Raw genomic sequence first — 22,100 nt, 5'->3', positions numbered from 1 at the left:
GACCTGGTATATTACTGATTACTGCCATTTGTGTTTCAGTGACACCAGAGGAAGTGCTGGCACCCATTCCAGTAAGAACGCAAACTGCCATAAAGCCTGAGACTTTCCTCAGTGTTCCAAAAGCAGCACCACTTCAAAACCTGCAACCAGCCCCAGCGTTCATACCTCAGCGACCGCCACCAAAAGTTCCAGCCACTAAGAAACCAGTACCCTTGCAGAGGATAGGAGGGAAGCCAGTACGTATATCTATGTCTTAGTGTTATGCTCTTCACCAGCATAAAAGAATTCCTTGATACAGCCTATAGGCTGTCAACTTTCCAAAGGCATGTCTGGGGTGTGTATGTGCAATCAGTAATTCAGCAATTTTTTGGTTGGTGCTGAGCTGAAGGTTGAAGGTTTTACCTGTCAAACAACATCCCTGCAGCATTCCTTATTGCATAACAGTCTTTAAGAAATGCTAGTATTATGCCTGCATGTAGAAACAAAGGTATGACAGTCAAAACACATCAGGTTTCCTCTAGGATGTATATACCTGTTCTGAATATGTCTAAGCAAACTGTTTTTACCATGGGAACAGATGTAGCACCCATAAGAAAAGATTTAAATGTACCAATACTTGCTTTCAAAAGCATTCTGCTCATGCCTTCCACTTTCCTTTTGACCATAGGCAAAGTTGCTCAAGAAAACCAAGATTCTATTGAAAAAATACCAGTTTCATGCACAGAATTATGATTATCTGGAACATTTGAACACTGTTTTGCTGAACCTTGCAGGTTCATTGTTTGTTTGTATTTTTAATAAGAGATACCATGGAGGCTGAAGGAGAGCTGTAGCTACTTAGGAATCATAAAAAGGGTCAGGTGTATAGGCTATTAGCTGGGCTGGTCCTTCCATGAGGGACAGCGAGGTAGCTTCCTTCAGCAGAGGAAGTTGGGAAGAGCAGAGCAGTTGTAAGATGTTGGCATACTTGTCCTGCACCCACCACGCTAGTCTGCTACCCTTAGATTCAGTGGTAGTGACCAGTGAGGCTCAACTGCTGACTGGCCCAGTCCACTTCTGTATGTGGCATCACCTTGTCCTTTACCTCATCTTGGACTGTCCCTGAAGTAAACAAATGGGACCTGAAATGTTGCTGTACTTCCCTATTGCCCAAGAGTATTGTTCTTGTTCAGGCACTTCAGTCAGCCTGGACCAAGAACATTGTGATGTTCTTCCAATCTCTTTGGAATAAACCTGCCCAGACAATGAGATTGCTCTCACAACCATTTTTATATCTATAAGTCCATTCCTCCATTTCCCAGAGAAGGAAAGGACACTGGAGAAAGAGACAAAAAAGGAGGAGGAGAGTGGAAGGTTGTATTTATGCTTTCTTCACTGGTTGTCCGCATTTCGCTTCCCTTTCACCTGTGTGTCATTCTGCCCCCATCCCCTGGGCATTCCTTTCCAATTGACTGCCAAGCATGCACAGTCTGCCTGGGCTGCCTGGAGAAAGATCCCTTCCCTTAGATTAGGTTTTTTTTTAAGTTCCCTATAAGTTTTGCAAATCTCCAGAGTCACCTAAGCATACAGTTGTTCTCACAGTTTAAACAGCAAGAGCTAGAAAGTTACTAATTTTAAATAGGTGGATTTTCTTTAATAATCCAAGTTTATTGGATTATTACAACCAAGTTGTACAGCTGCTATACAGACTATTGCATGTACAGAAACATAGAAGGCCAACAGTCTTTCAGCTGATGGTGGGGTAAAAATATAATAAACAAATAAATTTAACGCGAGTCAATAACACATCAACCTTGCTTTAACATGCTAAAGCTAACTTTAATTGTGGGGAGAGCGGGAAGGGAATGCAATTGTGCTTTTCTTAACCATTTCCCCGTTCCTAGTGAAAGGCTGATTGATTTTAATCTTGTCATTTTTTTCTTAGCCCCTGTCTCCAGAAGAGCCACTTGAACCATCAACAGGTCACCTCTCCTTCGCGTTGCCAGAATTTTGCCCTGAAGCTGGAACTGTTACTAGTCCTACAAGGGCCACGCCTGTTCCAAAGCCAAGAACAATGACCCCTGGCAAAATCCTCGAGAGGAGGAAGAGCACAGAAAGGCAGCCAGCTGCACTTTGTCTTTTCGAGGAAAGTTCTAACATTCCTTCTCAGAACTCTACCTACACTCCAAGAGTTCCGCCAAGGAGAAAGAAGTCTGCTCCTGCTGATTTTCACCTGCATGTACTCCAGAGCAGTGACAGCCTATTTCTTAAGGGTTTAACTTTTAATTCCAATAATAACAACAGTCCATCAGAACTCTGTTCTGTAATACAGGATTCTGATGCCTTGCCACTTTCTCCTGGTGAGTCCTCTTTTCCAGCAACAGCAGTCATGGCTAGCTCAGAAGGCAAGAGCTCTAAGCTCTTGAAGCCCACTGCTTCAGAGTTAACTGGTGGCCAGCAAGCGCCTCCACTCTCTCACAACCAGCAACAGCAGCTTTCAGACAGTGCTCATCTTATGGGAAACACTACCAGTCTGTTAGACCTGGAAGTTGACTTTGCTGCGTATCAGCCAGTGACTCAGCCATTGCCAGTAAACCCAGTGAATGATCCCAAAGATTCAAAACCTTCCAGTCCAAGAGATTTCAGTCACTGGGTTACATTTGGTGAAGATGGCAACAGTGACACTTTATCTAAAAGTCCTGATGAGCAGCTTGCTGTCAAGCAAAATCAAAATGCCTGTGTTGACATGGGCTCCAATTTACTATGACCCCATTTTCTTGTCTTTTCCTATAACCACCTCATCATAATACTGGCAGTCCCCGGGTTACAAACAAGTTCCATTCCTGAGAAAGTAGAAACTCATCTTTAAGTCAGATCATGTATAGTCAGTCCTCTGCATTCACAGGCGTTAAGGGTATAGGACCCCCCGTGAAAGTGGAAAAACCACAAATATCTCTAGCCCTGCTGCACACCCAAACTCACCAGTGCCTCCTCTTTGCAACAAGGAAATGCTGGAGATTTTCCTCTCCAGATGGGTGGGGCAGGAAGGCATGCTTTGGAGGTCTTCCTCTCTATCCTTTTGCATCCTCCATCTCTGATGTTTTGGAGGCCCTCTCTATGGTAATTATGATTTTCTGCAGTAATTTGTTTAAATTAAAACCATTAATAAGACGTTATGACAGTTTGTTCGTAAGTATGGGTTGTTCTTAACTTGGACGTTTGTAACTCAGGGACTGGCTGTAATGGAGTCCGTTTTATTTTCATTGTTTTGCTACTAGAAACATTAAGTTCAGCAAGACATGTATGGTACATTACACTCCTTCCACTGAATTCTGATTCAGCACATATAGTAAATTCAGTGGCAACTGGGTTTTTTTGGGGGGGGTGTTTTTGTTTTGTTTTGTGTGTGGTTTTTTTTAACTTGTGCACATTGTAACTATTCCTGCTGTAATTATTCCATGTTTGCACTTTGCTCATTTTCTGTACTAGGGCTGGTTATCCCATATTTTCTTTCAATGAAAATGGTAACACAGAGGATTCTCTTATTATGCATAGAAAAGTAGACAGACAAAAGGCTGAGGAAATTTCTCTGGAAACTCAACACTTACTAGGAAGGATGCCCTACCAACCATATTGGAACTTCTTTCTGAGTAAACATGCTTAGGATCACACTGCACTTCCTGGAATTGTCAACCTCGACCCCTTTCATGTTTTCTAAACATCCACAAACTGAAGAAAAGAGTTTAAAAATATATGCAGCTATCTCAATCTAACGAGCACTCTATTTCAGTGTGAAGGAAAAAAAAGTAGCTATTGATTCTACATGGAGGTAGTAGCATGTAAGAATGTGGAGGTTGATGTAAAGCCTGATTTAGAAATGGTGTAGGAACCAAGTATCAGGAATTGCCATTCATACAGGAGGCCAGAATAATGCCTCAGCTAAGAGACAGAAAATGCTGGCGAGTTCCTCACACCTGGTTTTCCTAATATATCAATCTGTTGCTGTTTTCTGTTGCAGTCAAGTTCTGTCTAACTTAGAATGAGCAAGACCACATTGTCTTAGGGCAAGAAAGGAAGAGAGCCATAGGAAGAACATAAATATAAAATGTCAGAGGCATGCATGAGGGTCGTCTCTGAACCAGAGTTTCCATGGCTTTCAGTCTTTTGGAACTACAGTCCCAAGAATGGAACCCGCCCCAGTTTAAAGCATTCATTGGGGCTATTGATAACATAATGATATGGTTTGCACAATGTAAGCTACCAATGTACCTGAACCTGGTCCAATTTCTACAAAGACGGCTTATTTTTCACACACAAACCACTCTGAGAACTTGTGACTTATTTTAGGATTGTTAATACTGCGGTGATTTGTATTTTTTGATCCCAACAGGGGCAACTTTATCATGGGTTATCAGAAACGGCTTTAGAGCCTTTTAGAGTGGCAAAACCCCATTTCTCCTCATGATCTCACACACCATCTTCAGCTTCCATTGCCAGTAACTGTCCGTCTACTAATGCCATGAAAAGGGGTAGTGACTTGGAGCATGGAGAAGGTAGCTGGGACCAGAAGTCAAGATGGATCTAGTCACAAAGGTGTCTGGGGTACATGCTGAAACCAACAGGACAACTGAGGGGGAATGAGAGGGAGAAAACACCACAGCTAACCCAATTGTCTATGAGGAATAGTCTGGGTTGTTCAGTGACTCATCAGACCACAGTGGCATTTCACAGCAGGATGTGCAAACACGCCCAGTAGTGTGCATTAAAGGCAAAGTAATTAATTTAAATACTTAACTAAAAAGGTACCATACAAATTCACCTGTTGGACCCACCCAGTGAACATATAGCATCTGGTGTATGTGCAAAATCGGTAATTTATTTGGAGGGCTGAATCACACTTGATGAAATGCAAAGATAATGTTTTAATGTTAATTGTTCCTAAATAGTAACATCATATTAAATAGTAGGCCTGGTAACATGTATTTTGCAGTATCCTTTTTGTATTGAAGATGTGAATAATATTAAAATTCTTTTTTTTTTTAAGAAAAGGACTTAGTTTAATTCTTATTTTCTCCAAAACCAGTGGTTCAAACATTTAAATGTGGGTTCTATTAATCAGAAGCTTACAAAACTAAGTTAAGGACCAGAATCAGATACGTAGTAGTTGTGCAACATCCATTACAGTGGTTCCTTGTGAGTCTAAAAAGAAAACAAACCTATTAAAATCCTTACAGAACCCTCACTGCTTAGCATTCCTGTTTAACAACATATGCTGTCCTTGCTAGATTGAGCCAAAGGGTCATCCAAGTTCAGATTTGCCATTCCAAGAGTGGTGGTTCCAGAAAGTTCACAAATAAGGTATGATCACTATCTTTGATACAAAATTGGGGTGTGATGTTAGAATTAAAGATTGTCAGCAACCAGAAAATTAAATATTAAGGTTCCCCACTTCTGTCAGTATCATGCAATTACATTGCCAGCCAATTGATGACAACAGCCATGCACAGGCAGGGCTGCCAAAGTCTTATTTCTGGACCAGGACTTTGCTCAGAAAAGTTCCTTCACTGTATTTTTCACTTATCCTTTTCAATTCTTGCCACCTAAGCAACAGGCAAAGTCTCAAGAGGCAATACTCTTCAGCACAAATGAAAAGTGGGTACATAGAAATTGCATTTTGTTTACCTCCTGCTGGATAAATGCAGAACTCTAATACTTTCCCTTTAATAAAGAAATCAGAAGTGTCAGTATTTATGGCTGCATGTCGACATAAAACACAATGCCTTTTTTAAGAAGCACAGCTTATTGTTACTGGCAATATTCTCTGCCACAAAGATAATTTAACAGCTTTGTGGCAGATCATTTGCATGATAATAAAAGCATTAGAAGGCAAGCTAATTTAAGTAGATTTATAAATTGCAAATTAAAGTTATTCTTATTGCTCCACTTGAAGTACTATCTGGCCTTCAGCACTATAGCCTACAACGGTGACTGGCAAGTTGCCACATTAAAACTTATATCTTTCCAGTGACATCCTCTATGCAATCAATTGCACCTGATGCCACTCAGTCCAAACAAATAAAAAAAGCAACAAGACTATCTAGTCCAAGTGTCGTGCGATACAATTAGTTCCCTTAAGTGGCTGATCTTTTTCAAAATGTTTTCCTGACTGGATAAGCCAGAACTCCATGTTCCAATCTGAATACTGCTTTAAGATACAATACTAGAAAAACAGAAAATGTTTGAAATCATTGCAGGGCATAGGATTAAATTTCATTTTCATGGCTGTTTCTTACTGAAAGAAACAGAACCTTAGCTTAGTACCAGTTCATCTGCTCACCACGCAAGAACACACACACATTACTGCAGCACTAAGTGATGCTTTGCATTTGTGAACCATTTACCACCACAGCAGCTTAGAATAACCTGGTTTGAACAAAACAGTATCTCCCTGTGCCAAAATAGCCACAGTGGGTTCTTGCAACATCCCAACCCAGACAGCTTCACTCACAGTGACTGCTCTGTTTTTGTTTTTTCTTTCAAGCAAGCCACACCGAGAAACCATGGGCTGTTCTAGGGTTTGTATTATACAAGTGGGTCATCATTTTATTCGAATTTTTGCAATTCTGACTATTATGGATAAAATGAAGTGGTAACTGGCATAAGGCAAGAATAGCAAAAAAGAAAACTTGCTTTTGGTGATCTCGTCCCTGTTGTTGACTGTGACAGCCCTTTTACAGTGCTCAACCAGCACAGTGGAGCTGCTGCTGCTGCTGCCGCCCACACCTTTGCTCCCCCCACCACAAATTGTATTCCGATATGAGCACTGTTTTCAAGCATTAAATGAAAAATATGCCCCCTTCAAACAATCAAATAAAAACACACACCTATTACCATGTCAAAATTATTTTAAAGCTAGTTGTCAAACATTTTTTTTTTCGTAGACTTTTGCTCTTTCCTGCAGAGCTAGTATCAGAGAGGAGGAGGAAAAAATACAGTCTACAGAGGACAGGCATAGCAAGAAACTCTTGCTACAAATGATAGAAAGGTTACCATCCTTTTATAGGCAAAGATTTCTATGCCTCTGGCTTCCCTTGAGAGCTCCACTTTTGACTGCTGTCAAGGGAAAACCAAGAAAATAAAATGTAATTCAAGTTTCTCTGGATCGATGTCTGCGGTTAGTACCTGCTGCATTTTGATAGTAGATTGCCTACACCCAGCACAATGGCTGAGCAAACACCTTTATTTCAGACTCACAGATGCATCTGTGTAGGTCCATATAGAAAAGACTCCACACACTGGAACATTTTTCAAAAATCTGTGCTCAACATTTGACAGCCCTTCCAATGTGCTACTTTACCGCTGACCAAAAAAGGAGGAATCAAAGAGGGGATCAAAGGGGGAAACAAAGCCACCATTAGCCCCTCCCCCCAAAAAGTCATGTGATCATGGCAGTGAGGGGGAGATTAGGTGGTATGGCCCCAGCATCCTCTGGGATACTGCCTGGTGGACTGAGGTGGAAGGAGGGGATAAATAATCCACAGCAAGCCCAGTCATCTGTCGGTATGTGGTAATTGTGAACCACAATTAATGTGGTAATTGTGAACCAACCAACCCACCATAGTTTGTCAGGGTGGAGTAGCACGATGTGCAAATACTCACAAATCTGGCTCAAAACATTTCACACACAAGCATTTTCAAGCAGCAGTGTATACACACAGCTATGAATCATCAAGTGTGGTAAAGTCTGTAGGCTTTATATTGCAGATACTGTGTTACCTTTAGGCACATAAAGTTAAAACTGCAGTTAAAAATCAAAAGCATTTTTAAAGCCTATGAACTGCATTTCATTTAGCAGCTTCTCCAGCACATAAACTTTTCTGACTTTATCTAAAAATGATTTAACTTTTGAATATATACACTTGCACACATGAAAGAGTTTAGTTTATTATTGCACAAATACTCTTACAGTATAAGCCACAAGCTATATTGGGGAGGGAAGTGCATACTTCAGATTGCTCCAAAAGCCATAAACACCTATTTTCTATACAGGGTAACAGGAGCTCATTACGATTAAAGGTTCCCTTTTTCCTGTAAAAGGTTTTCTGTGTTACATATACATTGGCTTAATTCAAATATGACAAAGTCAAGCCCTAGTTAAGGGAAGTTTTACTAAAGAAAGCAACAGTCCAAACCAAGGTTGTTTGGCAACTGGCAACTAGGTGGTTTGTGCTAATATGGTTTGTCATGATTTCAAACAGCCAAATTATCCTTGTGTCTGTTGCTTTGCTTCCAGAGATCACACCAACTTGAGATGGGAAGATTACGTGGATGAAACACACAATAGAGCATACTATTTTCCGCAAGGTTTTTCTGATAACCTGGAAAATGGAACTATGGCTTGTTATAATGCCTGAACTGAGAGTTGACCACAGAAGCGATTGTTCAAATCAATTGTTTAATATTTGTTTCCAAAATACTCAAATGGCAGAGAATTCAGAGGACAGGATTCTCCCCTTCTGCTTTCTTGGCATTCTGAAAATTACGGAATAAAATTGGCTGGGCTATTCATATGATCCTAGGATTAGGCTTAAGCCCTTTGAGGTTTAGATTTATTTAAATAGTGAACTCAACAACCAGGACAATGATGAGCGGTTAGACAACTCCCTATATGAACTCAACCTTTTATGCAGGATAAAAGAACAATTTTGAACTCCCCTTTTCTTTTACAGCTCAAGGCAAATATGGAAAAACTAATCACCATGGGGGAAAAAACTGAACCAAGCTTTTCAAAAAGCACTATAACTGATGTGTTTTTACTTAAAGCAAATGCAGAGGAACTTCTGTACCCTTGATTTTCCTTTGCAAAGTATTGCCTGGGTTTACAGGCTTAGTTGTCACTCCACTATTTTCCTCCCTTATTTACAAATATGCCCAAGCCTTTATCATGCCAGTGTGGTGTGCTTGCCATGAAAAGGCCTGGCACTTCTGGAAGGGAAGGTCTTTTGCTTATGATGAAAGAACAGATGCTCAGGAAGCTCAAGAAGCAGCTTCCTTATCAAACACTGAATAAGATGTCTCTTGTGTATTAACCTTCCAGATGAGCATTTGCAAGACAGTTAAAGGAGAACAAAAGCTGTCATGGTTTTTCTTTGTGAGATGTAGACATGCTGCATCTATGCTGTTTCATACATTAAATATACTCCAGAGATTTGCTGCTAGGAGATGTTACATTCAGTCTGACAGTAATAAACCCTTTTGTTGCAACTCTGCCAACCTACTTACACTTTCAGCATAAAAGTTAGAATCACATGATACCAAAAAACAATAAGCAAAGTGTTCCAGTTTAAATGTTTCCCAGTTCTCTTGCTAAGGTATCTTGAATAAACTTTAAGGTGTGTAGGTAGAGGAAAGAGTCCTTGTTCTTCGGTTTGCAAATATTCAGGTGACTAACCTCTACTGGAATGAGCTCTCCTATGCCTAAATCTGGAAGAGAAACAAAACCCATCAGCATTTGGCATCAAGGAAAGGATATACGTTCTAGAGTAACACCTCCCTGTGTGATCCTGTGGAGGGGCACAGTTCCATTTGCCATTTAATAGACAATTATCTTGGAATCAGGGCTTTATACAATTACATGTAACAGACCAACAATTTTTAAAATTTATCTTTTAGCCAGATTTCAGATGATACATGTGTACAGTGATCAGGCATACACTTTTTAAAAGTGCAGGAATACCTCTCACCATTTAGATTAGCTACAGTAATGATATGAAGAGCACAGCAGGTATGTTGAGTAAGCCTAATACAGTTCTAGAGTTTTGCATGTAAATCTCTGCTTTAACTATTTGAAGAAGAAAAAATCTTCAGGTGCAAAGGCTTAACCTTTTACAACCTGGGCCACATTTTGTACACACAGGCAGGAATAAATGAACATCTGCCAGGAGAGACTGGTGCACTACATTACAGAAAATATAACCACAACAGCATTGATACAATATAGGAAAACACCAGCTTTAACTTCAAAGATAAAGGGGTTAAACCCATCCTCCAACCCAACTGCTCCTGGAAAAATCCATTTTATTTAATTACATTGGAAACTGTGGGCTAGTGGAAATTACATTTATTGCGCTAGTGAGAATGTTCTGATATTTAATGCTACAATCCTTTAGTTACACGTAATTGACAATGAACAATGGGAAAAGGTTTCTTGAGACCTGGACTACAAGTATTATTAAACCACCTTTACACTAAATAGAAGTCAATCATTCTTTTGTCTGAAATATCATTTTTTAAATTACATTTTCAGTTGGCCTTTGCTTCTGGCTGTTTATACCACAAAACACGCCTATCTTGTTAGATTAATGTAGTGTAAAGGGAGCATGCCAAAGATGTCGCACCTGCAGATTCCACTGGTACTACATGGAGGTTCAGCATTCTACCAACACGGGTTGGCAATGTTTCTGCAAAGCTCAAGATAGGAAAGTTCTTATCCTTGGCAAATGAGAGAAAATCATCATTTAGTGCTTTGAGGGCAGGTGAGTCTAGAAGAACCAAGAAAAATAAACGTGTTATTTCCATTTGTAGAAATTCTGCCTTTCTGCCTGAATAGTTGCAAAACAGTGCTTGCAGTACTTCCATCACTGAAGACACGCTGTATAGGTGGGAACTGGATTAAAGGATCACTAAAGGAGACTTCTCAGCATATGTTATTCCAAGGAAGAATGATAATTAAGCTGCTAGAGAGCTAGCATTTGTTTGCAATGTGGTCATCCCAAACCCCCACTCCAGGTTCCTTCTGCTTTTCAATTCAGTAGCTATTTCATTCATTTAACATATAGCAGTACTTTTCTTCTTGCCAGGATAGGATTTAGGGGCAAGGTGTTATGATTCCCTGGTCCTTCCTGGTCAGATTGTTCCAGGAGGTGATACCAGGCTTGGAGCCTTGGCATGAGTCTATGGGACCCCACCTTGTCCTCCAGGCTATTTAATATCGAAAGAATAGGTTGACTGGAGATTTGCATGCTCAGTGTCATCAGATGCAGAGGACACCCAACTCTATCATTGTTTCACTGCAGGGAGGCTGCTGAGGTCCTAAATGGTGGCTGGACACAACAGTGGACTAGACAAAGGCAAACAACGTGAAACTGAATCCACCCAACTGTTGGTAGTTCTGACCAAGAGACAAGGACTCGGCCAGTGCTGGATGGCACAGCACTCCCCTTGAAAATGCAAGCTTGAGACTGGGCATTCTGCAGGACTCTGCTTTGGCTTGGGTGCCCAACTGTCAACTGTGGCCAATTTAGGTTGTGACTCCAGTTTTCCTGATCTTGGGATTATGAAACTGGCTGTGGGGATCAATGGTTTAGTTATATTACATCTGGATTACTGTAATGTCTGTATGCAAGGTGCCTTTGCAAAGTACCTGAAAAGAACAGTTGAGTCAGTAGCCAGGATATGATGGGGCCCCATATTGGGAAGATAGGAGTTCCTCACTGAGCCAATCACACCGGCTTCCAATCTGTTTCAGCACTCAGGATACCTGAAGGAACACCTTCTCCCCATGAATCTCCCCACCTCCTGAAATCTTTGACAGATGCCCTGCTGTGCGTCTCAACATTCCCAGGAAGGGAGCTGCCTAGTGGCTGCACCCAGAAATCCTCCCATGGAAGTGTCCACATGCCCATCTTTGATGGCCTTCTGCTGGGGGACTAAAACTTTCTTTTCAAGGCGGCTTTTAGGCAGTGAGGGCCATTTAATTAATGGCTCTCCCAGCCATTTAACTAAAGGATTATAATAATAAAACCCTAAAAACAGTAGTTAAATGTTTTAGTTAGCCACTTTGAGCTCAGCTAAGGAAAGGTACAGCATAAATGATTCAAATAAGTACATTTCAGGAGCAGCTGAAAAACTTAATATTGTGAAGGGTCACTCACCCTATTCAATGTAAAAACACATACCTTTGCTGAGTTCTTTGACTTCCACTGAAGGAAAAAGCAGAAATCTAACATTTATTGAGTATTCTGCCAAACGGGAGCCATGATGAGGAACACTATAAAACACAATCCCCCGTGTGTTGTTTATAATGGAGTCCATTTCAGGGTCCATGGAAGCATCCAGCAGCATCTTCTTGACTAGAAGACCTGAGAAAAATGTATTCATGAAGTTGGGATGATGCAAGAATGATGCTTAAACTGATGTATGAGATACATGACATCACCCATGGCTCACAGAGCGAGCCATCTAGTTTTTGTGCGCTGCTCTTTTCTCCTCCAAAATGATGTCTATCATTTTCACTTGACTGTGGACATTACCCATTACCTGTGCCTACAAGCGGGAAGGGACTGGCAAGATCTCAGTGGTGCCCTCTTCCTCATTCAGCAGCCTCTCCCTCTTTCGCAAAGCCCCGGCCTTCCAGCTGCACAAGACATGTGTAGGTTGGCAACAGATGCAGGGAGAAGACAGCTGCGTGAGGATGTGGGAGTCATGCTTGAAAAATACAGACCTCCCATTAAAAGGACAATCAAAGATGCTCCAGTCTGTGTGCAGATGTATGTCAGAAGGAGAGGTCAGGAAGAGATGCCCAATGAGCTTTGTTACTCCAACTCCTGCCGGCGCAGCTGCACCCATGTGATGACACATGCCCTCCATTATTTCATGCAAGCCCTAGTGGGCTCAGTGACAATGCCCCATGCCAGGATAAATCAAGGCGGCATTTACTGGCAACCTTTTCTAAAGAGACAGCAACTGACAGGCAGTATGCTAAGGGACTGGATGCCAAGGCTGATGCACGGGCAATCCGCTCGGGGGGCCAACGCACAGCTGCACTGCTGGCATTCAGCAGAGACCTTGAGGGCCATGCACCACAGGCTCCTGCCGGCACTGGGCACTGTGGGGTGCTCCTAGCAGTATTACCCCTGCAGCTGCAGGCCCTCTCTCCGCATGGCGGCAGCACTGACGCAGCAGCGGTCCAGGGGCTGAGCTGTTGCTTGAGAGCCAAGCAACTCCCAAAGCACAGCATCCTGCCAATGGGCAAGCTCCCTCGCGGGCAGCAGGGGGAGGCTGCCAGCCGCAGCAGTCCCATGACCCGGGAGGCCCAAGTACAGCAGCCACTCCAGGGCGCTTGGCTGGCGCTGTGCATGGCCACCACAAGCAGTCTGCCCAGAGTCCCCCACACCGTTCAACAGGGTTTGCCCGATCAAAATGTCAATTTCAAGCCTGAAATAGCTCGGGACAACCTGAGGACAGACTTTATTTATGCAAACATCAGAAATGTGGCTATGGACCCTATACTACTACAGTTTATGACCGTCATGATGGCATACTATACAGGTGCTTTGAGTAAAACCTGCTGTCGGCAACTCTGCATCGTACTGAAATGGAATCAGCCTTATTGTACCCAGAATGCACGGCTGAAATGCCTGCGATAGTTGAAGCAAAAGTTTACTCTGAAGCAAAAGGACTCAATGGACTTGCCCCCCATGCTGTGCGACAGCCACACAAGTGGTCTGTCTCCAATGCCAGCAGCTCTTAGTTTCTTGAGAAGCTCAGTACTCCTGTAGGCAAGAGATTCCCTGCAGATGAAAAGGAAAGAAGCAAAGAGGAGATGGAGATGCAGTAAGATGTTGTTTTTCAATTCAAGATCCTAACAAACAACAAACTAAAGCACAACTTGCACACCACAAGCCATTTTTCACTTCCAGATACCTTCCCCAAAATACTACTCTCCAGAATGCTGGGACAACAACTCCTGAGATTCTTGAACACTGGTTACAATGGCAAGAGCTGACTGGTGCTGAAGTTCAAAACACCCAGAGGACAGCCATGTGATCTAGGCCAAACCATCACTTCAAGAAGGGCAATGCTGAGGCCAATAGGCCTGGGCAGTGTTCCACATGATGGGCTGGCCCTACATTAATCCCAGCATCCTCTTCTGTATGTGAGGTGCTGTGGTAAATGTACAGGAGTCAATTAACAGATAAGTCAATTTGGCAAGGTTTCTTTGAAAATAGAGTGTTTGAAAGCCAGTCAACTAAATGCCAGAATAGGTAAAACGCACTCTACTTAGGCTGTTCAGATTCATAGCAGGCAGCTGCTTAGCATCTATTCTAATCAGCAAGGATACCAAAGAGACACTGGGTGCAAACCCCATGTTCAGTCTTCAAAATTGCATTGAAGTCCATGGAATTTCAGCAATGTAGGTGTGTGCAGAACTGCAGCTAGGGCTGAACCATGCTTTCAAACCCACTTTTTCAGCTGTTAAAGCTTCAAAAGACCAGCAGGGACTCGCTCCTCTTGAGGAGCTGACACAAAAGAGCATGAGAGATTGCACAACCAGACAGCTTCTCTAGACACTGTCTCAAGGGTTCACAGCATCACTGCAGATTCAGTCTTGAAAAGCTGCCATGTCCAAAAATAGCACTGCCATCTTTCTTGAACTGCTTGTGAATCTATACAGACTGAGCCTTAATGTAATAAAAGTTTCTGCAGATTTCAGTCAAACTGCACAGAAGTGCCAGACTATTGGCTTGACTGAGATTTAGTTATCTGACTAATTGCATTTTGTGGTACTGTGCCAGTTTGGAACATCTAATACAAACAGGCTGAGTGAATTTATAATGACTGAGGAACCTCTTCTCATGTCTTCTTGTAACCTGAGAATACACATCTCCTGAATTATTTATCTCTGTTCCACTACTTTTTTCCAATCAGAAGCAAAGCAGAGGTGTGCTCAGGTGAAGGCAGAACAAAATTTTATCTGACAGATGGCAATCCTAAAAATGACTGTTCTCCCAAGTGTACTGTCCTTGACAGCCCTTTTGGGCACTTGTAAACTCAAGGATGGGGCTTCCTTTATGGGATCAGTCTACCCCATATATGGTCTTCCTCCTCTTATTCTGCTTTCCTTCCCATGCCTTTACTGTCTTCTCCAGTGAGCCTTGCTTTCTCATGCTTTGTCTGAAGGATGTCACTTTCAGTTTCATCATTTTTGCTTCCAGGAAAACTCTGACTTGATTTGATCTGGGACCAACTTGCTCATCTTTCTGTCAGTCTGGGGTATTCGCCAGCTCTCCTCCAGCACCATTTTTAATGCATCTGTTTCCTCCTGTCAGCTTTTTTCACTGTCCAGATTAACAGCCATATCTAGTGATTGGGACTGCGTAGATTATCTTGACCTTGGTCTGCAGTGAGTGCCCTTATATTTGATGAACTTTTCTAGGTTCTTCCTTGTTACCCTTCTGAGTCTTTTTTCTAATTTCTAGGCTGTAGTTTCCTTTTGATGACTGACTGAGCCATGAAAAGCAAAGTCTTTCACCTTGAATACCACTTTGCTTACACAGGAAATTAGTGCAATGGTCTTATAGATGCTGCACTCTTTTGCATCTTTTCTTGGGAACTGGAATGTATATTGAACATTCCCAAGCTGTGGACCATTGCTTTGTTTCCCATATTTCTTGCCATATTCTGGTTTATGATTTGGACTGATTTAGTCTCTGAAACTTGGAATAGTTCTGTTGGTACCGTATCTACGCTGGGTGCTTCATTTCTTCCATGTGCATTCAGAGCAACTTTCATATCACTAATACTGAAGGCTCCTCCTGATAGGCTTCCTCTTCTCTTTATTTTACCCTGGTCGGATAGTATGTTCCCCTATTGGTCCTTTCAGCATTCCTAATTAAGTATTGAATTTCCCTTTGACTTCTTGGATCTTCTCATAGTGGTCTCTTGTTTTCCCTCCTTTGGTGTTCTTTTCTGTTTCTTTGCACCGGTCATTAGTACTTCTTTCAGTCTCTATGAAATAGTTGCTGATACGTTACCTTCAGGATTGTGACCCCATTTTTTTCATTTTGCTTCTTGCCTGTTCTTAGTGTTTCTTCAGTAATCCATTTAGGCTTTTCACTCTTTTTGCTAAAGGAATTGTACTTTGGTGTTCTTCCCTAATAATTTCTCTGATTTTGATCCACAGGTTTTCTGGTTGTGGGTCAATTGCATTGAGTAATGCAAGTCTGCTCTGTATATAGCTAAGTAAGGCAGGTAGGAGCTATAAGCCAAAACGTTGCCTACTCTTGATCTCAAGCAACACTACCAATGACTCAAATTCAAATGCTGCTTGTAGGCATTTTTGCATCTAAAGCAAAACCAGAAAGCGTGTCTTTGTACCAGAAAGCACAACTTTTCAAATGACTGAAAGGGATCAATATTATGTATCTGGAAATGGCACATCCTCTGACAGTAACACAAGACCTACTTTGCACGCACAGAACAAGTTCATCCACTGGCATATTCAGTTATAAATGATCTCAGAGAGTCAGACTGAGTAGGACCTCAGTTCAAAACTGCTGAGAGCTGTGGGCTGTTGGACTAAACGGCCCCATAATAACTGGCCAATGATAACTCAGATGATCTGGGTTCTAGTCCCCGCTCAGCCATGGAGCCAACTGGGTGACTTTGGGCCAGTCACAGACTTTCAGTCCAGCCTACCTCACATGGTTGTTGTTGTGGGGATAAGATGGAGGAGGAGAATGATGTAAGCTGCCTTGAGCCCTTTGTTGGAAAAAGGCAGGGTATAAATCAATCAATCAATCAATCAATCAATATGACTCAGTATAAAGCAGCTTCATAAGGCTGCCCCGACAAACTATTCTACACTCTTGTAAATCTGCAAGAGTATATGCAAGATGACTGGCCAGTTAATTTGGTCAAATCAAAATCAGAATTTTTGTTGCTTACAACTATATCTCTTCCATCTTTATAGATGCCTAAAACTATAGGAATCTTTACAAGACAGAAATGTGAATAATCTGGATAATTGTGTACTGTTCAGATGGTTTCTTGTTGCAGTCCCTCATTCTGTGTTCTCCATTAGTTACCTGTAGCTCTCCACAGGACATTTTGCTTTCCAGTCACTCAGGTGGGTGTCATATTCCACAGATAAAATTCTAAGTGAAGGGCAGTCAGATGCTAACCATGTCTAAATATAAAATACACAAAAACAAGATAGAAAACATTTGGATTCACAAAACTGTTTGGGTTTCAGGGATTAAAATCCAAACTAATAGTCTATTTTCAAGGGAGACAGTCAAACAGAAGTGGCTTGGGTCCTGGTTACCTGAAGGAGCGCTTACATCCATATATGCCCGCCCGCCCGCCTGCCCACCCCTTGAGATCAGCGGGAGAGGCCCTTCTCCGGGAACCCTCTGTGAAAGAAATTAGGAGGGTGGGTACTCGGAGGAGGGCTTTCTCTGCGGTGGCGCCCAATCTATGGAATGCACTCCCCAGAGAGGTCCGCCTGGCGCCATTGTTATTTGTTTTTCAGCGCCAGGCGAAGACCTTTTTATTTAAACGTCATTTTAATTGTTAATATTATTTGCTTATTTTATCTGGCCAGGGTGACTTATTTTATATTGTTAATTTTGTTGCATATTTGAATGTATTATATTTTAATTTTATGTTGTGAGCCGCCCCGAGACTTCGGCGAATGGGGCGGCATAGAAATGTTTTAAATAAATAATAAATAAATAAATATATGATTACAGAACACACTGTATTGAGACAGGGATGCCTTTCTGAAGAAACTTGCTTAGAGTTGTGTGTAAGCTGAATACACACTCTTTTTTCAGTAATACAGTGCCAGCATATGAGCTCCACAGGCCAAGAAATGCAATTCTAAAGAGATCATTTTCACTTGCCCCTCCAGGAGCCATCCTTGTCACACTGGAAAGTTCATTAGTTTTATTGTAATAATCCTCATTCTCATCCTCCCACTGAATCCCAGCTTTCATACCTTAATCTACAGAATAGCTACCTACACAGGATATGACATGCAACCTAAACGAGGCTAGGTTGTTAGCCTGTACAAGGTTCCCATGCCTTTAACAGCTGCAGAGCATAAATTCCAGAGGTGATGCATTTTCCAGCACAGACATATACTGAAGGGCAAAGAATGTCTACTTCAGCATATATTAAAGGTTATTCGATTCCCACAAACCCAAATTTAGCAAATTTCAACACTGGGCTTAAGAGACAATCTTGATGTTATCAAGAGAACTTTTTGGTGAAACTCAGAGGTATTGCCATGTTACACAGATGCAAAGCTGATCTCAAATCATAGTTACCTTCATTCTGCAAGACAGAATAGACGTAGCAAGACTTCGGGTTAATATCTATATATTATATATTTCAAAGAATGCAGGGTGATGTCATCCAGTTGGCAAGGGGCTGTCCACTGCCAAACACATACAATGTTCAAACTTCTTCCTTCATCCCTTCCCTCTGCAATGCAAGTTCTTTTTGCTGGCTCTGCTTAACTGTTACATCTGTGGTAATAGTAACCACAGGTAGAGCCAACCGTGATTCTTGCTTGGACCAGGAACCAAAAATCACTATTTAAAATGCAAGCCACTGTTTAAACCATGTAATTGCATCATACTCTTCCTCCAAAGTAACTCAGAGCATTGTCATGTTGTTATCCTCACAAAGTTCCACTAGGCTGAGAAATAAAGACTGTCCAAAATCACCCAGTGAGTTTCACAGATTTCCCTAGTTCAACACTCTGCATTATACCTTGGCAGGACGCCAAAAGTAAAGCAAGTGATTTCAGCCTCTCTCTGCTGTTTTATTAAAGAATCTAATAAGTACTGATTATTGCCTTCATACCTTCGGCCAACACTCACTGTAGTCATCCTCCATATCCACATCTTTCTCCGCTGCTGACTGCTCAACATCCTGTTGTCGCCATGTTTTAAACGCTGCCCCCAAGAGGCCATGAACAAAAAGTACATCGGCTTTAATGGGCATACTGGTAGTAAAAGAAGTTGCAAAAGAGAGCATTACTAGAAGACTGCAGCTGAAAAAAAAGTGGGGGTTGAATGCTGTCCCCCCATTGTTGCCACTTGCCAGAAAGATGCTTGGGCAGGTACCGAGTCAGGGATGCGTGCCTTGCCAGGGGAAGCAAAAGAGGGGGATGAGTGGGGAATCAGCTGAGCAACGCAACCCTCAGTTGGGAGCTGCCACCAAGCTGATTTGCACCCTTCCCTCCAGCACCGGTGGAGGGGGGCAGCATGGGAAACAGCTGAGCAGCATTGCCTCCAACCGGGCACTGCCACCCAGCTGACACTTGACCCGCCTGCTTGTGCATGGGAGGAGCTTCCCCCATGCATGTGAGAAGAGCAGCAGCGGGATCAGCTGAGCAGTGCAGCCCCCAGCTGGGCACCCCCCACCAGCTGATTCTTACCCCTCCTGTTGACCTGTGGGGGGGGGGCTTCCTTCAGGCACTTGGAAAAGAAGGCAGTGGGAGAACCGACTGGGTTGGATGGGGCACCTTTCCCAGCACTGACAAGCACATTGCCTGCTCCCGCCCTAAAATTCAGTGGCTGCAATGAGCTGCTTTGCCAAGCAGCTGCCTGGTTCTGGCCTTGGTGCCACACTGAGCTGTGCTTTCTGGGTTCAGGTGATACAAGAAGCCATTGTAGTACTAAGAAATCATAGAACAGATCATTATTTCTGTTTGTGGTTTTTAAAAACCAAACATACCATGCTGAAGTAGCACAACTGGGTTTGGGCAACATGGTAAACCAGTAAAAAAAAAACCTACCATGGCTACTTATGTCATGTATAACCACTTCTGTCCAGGCAGGGCTGCTGCCACCACACTCTGTTCAGTCACATTTCTGTTGTCCAGGAGCACACTTAAACTTTATAAAGCGAGCACAACAGAAAATAGTTCTAGTCAACAGAAACTAATTTTAGCCCTTTTGTGGGAGCAGAGAAGTTTGGGTACTTTAAAAAGGGGTTTCTTTTACAAGTTTTTTGATAGGGTTTTTTTGGGGGGGCGGGGGGGTTGGAAGGCAGCTGTCAAACCTCCATGCTATGAGAAAAGGGATGGCTTGCACTTTTTCATGTTCCAAAGTATCTAGAATCTTGGGAAAGGTCAGTGATTTTGCCATGAAGCGGATGATCCACTTGATACACTTTTCTGCAAACAAAGATCATTCAATGGCTTTGGTTTCTCTTGACAGCTCCTCTTTTGGCAGCTGTCAAGAGAAAGCTAAGTGAAAAAACAAAGCTCTTTGTAGCTGCACTGGGACAGTGCCCATGGTGAGTGAGTGCCTGCTCCTCTTTGACAGAAGGCAACTCCACATGTCATTGCTCAGGCAGGCCTTAGCATTTTGGACTCATGCAAGAGTACATTTGTGCTTTTGTGCCAGCCTCACTAAAGCAAACCAAAAAACAAACAAAAACAACCCCAAAAGAATCTACCTAAATGAATTTTTAAAGAATGAATTTGTGTAAGTGACAAACCAGGGACACTTGAAAGGAATTCTCATTAGATAGCAACTGAGAGGTTTTAATTAAACACAAAGGGGAACACAGGAAGCAGAAAAGAGCTCATGATCACTTGGGGGCAAACAAGTTGGGCCCTGCTGCAGTCCTTTGGCATATACTCAGGAGGACTGAGAGGGTCCTTTAGAAAGGAGCCCTTTCCTTTTCTGAAAGTAGCATCAGTAGCAGAACAAAACAATATGAACCTTGCCTCCTTACTTGGTTCGAAATTGCGGGTGCAAAAGATATACTCCATCTGGGTATTTCTCCTTCACCGTTTCCCTGTCTAAGTTGGCCAAGGCTCTTGCTGCATGTGAGGATTCCATGACACGAGTAGACTTCATCATATCGGCTAGCACAGAAACCCAACCTAGCATAAATTAAGCATGAACATCATTGGTTATTACCTGCTAAAATGACATATGACTTATTAAACATGCTTCTTATTAAACTGCACTCCTGGACAGTAAGAAAATAAACAAACAGACCCTGTGCTTTTTGCAGAAACTTCTCTGGTAGTTTCCAGCTAGCTTGCAAGTTGTTAGCTTCTTAATTTACAAGAGTCAGCAATCTGTAGGTCTGCTGATCTTTTTTTTTTTTCATGTTCAAATTTAATGATGCAGTGTGAGTGTTCTTTCAGGCCAAAGTCCAATAGGTCAAAAGTTGATGACAGCCCATGTATACATCTAGAAGAATCAACTCCTAAAGCTTTTTCTGGACTGTACCACTTCAACCTATGGGGGAAGGGGTGTTACATATTTAAGTATCCTCCTAACAAAAGAAAAATTTCCCTTCACTTATAAAGCTACCATATAAGGAAGAAGGACCTAGTCTAGTCTTCTTCTCACCATACTAGTTCTCTGTGTACGAAGCACTCAAAGCAGCAACTTTCTAGCTCAGCAGTACAGTCCAGCAAAAGCAAGCTTCTAAATATTCTCTTTAACTGATAATTAACTCCCTCATTTCCACTCTTGGGAAGGAATCTGAGAAAGGGACTCTACTGCTTCTAGGACCACTTCTTTTTTAAAAAAATAAAATTAATTTCCAATCTAAAATACAAGCAAAATAACACTATATTTAAAATACAAACATAAAAATTGATGCATAATAAAAATAAGTATTACACTATAGTGCGCCCCACTACCAGGACCAAGGATACTCGACACAATTTAAAAAACCTTCAAACATTTCAAGTTGTTACCCCTTCAAAAAATGTAATTATGCTTTTGACAGTTGCTTTTAGAACCACTTAAGTACAGGCACATTACACAGAGTGAGTGGAAGAAACTCCCACACCACCACCCTTTTCCATCAACTTAATATATAGCTCTCAAATTGAGAGAATTTTTGTCCTTATAAACTAGTAAGTTCCACTAACTATACAAATAAGCCTAGAGTGTTAAATAACGGAAAAATGTTTCACTTAGAGTCAGTAGGCTGCCAATTCGTTTTTCATATAATAAATATGACTCATCATTTCAATTATTATTACACTGCATTACATCCTGCCCCTTTTTCCTTTTGAGTTCTTTTTTATAAGGAATACAAGGCAGCTTACACAGACTTCCCCCGCTTTCTTTATCCTTACAACAACCACCCTGTGGGATAGTGACTAACTGGCCCAAAGTCAGCAGTGAGCTTCACAGCTGAGTGGGTACTAGAATCTGTATCTCCTAGGTCCCCAGTCTGATGCTCCAGATTACACTGGTTCTATTAAGATTGTGAATTAATCTCAGCAGTCCCTTTTTTTTGCCCAGGTGTTTTCTTTAGAACTATTTGGCCTTTATCTTAGACTCATTTTC

The 22,100-nt window shown here is 42.0% G+C and overlaps 2 protein-coding genes across 4 annotated transcripts in view; one reads left to right on the top strand and one right to left on the bottom strand.

Annotated features, from left to right (window-relative positions):
* SYNJ2 (synaptojanin 2) overlaps positions 1–5,030 on the top strand; it is a 78,071-nt gene extending 73,041 nt beyond the window's left edge. Inside the window, exons 26-27 of the mRNA XM_044422023.1 lie at positions 40–236; positions 1,925–5,030. Of these exons, the coding sequence (XP_044277958.1) occupies positions 40–236; positions 1,925–2,746 (1,019 nt within the window). The 3' untranslated portion in view covers positions 2,747–5,030. The remainder of the gene's footprint in view (positions 1–39; positions 237–1,924) is intronic.
* Positions 5,031–7,903: 2,873 nt separating this feature from the next.
* SERAC1 (serine active site containing 1) overlaps positions 7,904–22,100 on the bottom strand; it is a 32,766-nt gene continuing 18,569 nt past the window's right edge. For all 3 annotated transcript variants that reach the window (XM_044421996.1, XM_044422005.1, XM_044422010.1), the window contains 7 exons: positions 20,518–20,668; positions 18,634–18,775; positions 16,848–16,948; positions 13,453–13,550; positions 11,937–12,119; positions 10,377–10,520; positions 7,904–9,462 (listed from right to left, as the gene is read on the bottom strand). In XM_044421996.1, the coding sequence (XP_044277931.1) occupies positions 9,323–9,462; positions 10,377–10,520; positions 11,937–12,119; positions 13,453–13,550; positions 16,848–16,948; positions 18,634–18,775; positions 20,518–20,668 (959 nt within the window). In that variant the 3' untranslated portion in view covers positions 7,904–9,322. The remainder of the gene's footprint in view (positions 9,463–10,376; positions 10,521–11,936; positions 12,120–13,452; positions 13,551–16,847; positions 16,949–18,633; positions 18,776–20,517; positions 20,669–22,100) is intronic.

The sequence above is a fragment of the Varanus komodoensis genome, unplaced genomic scaffold (assembly GCF_004798865.1).
Source record: "Varanus komodoensis strain SLA01 unplaced genomic scaffold, ASM479886v1 scaffold1, whole genome shotgun sequence".
In the NCBI taxonomy this organism is placed as follows: domain Eukaryota; kingdom Metazoa; phylum Chordata; class Lepidosauria; order Squamata; family Varanidae; genus Varanus; species Varanus komodoensis.
Note: the sequence above shows the minus strand (reverse complement) of the source record. Positions and strands in the feature narration are given on the sequence as shown.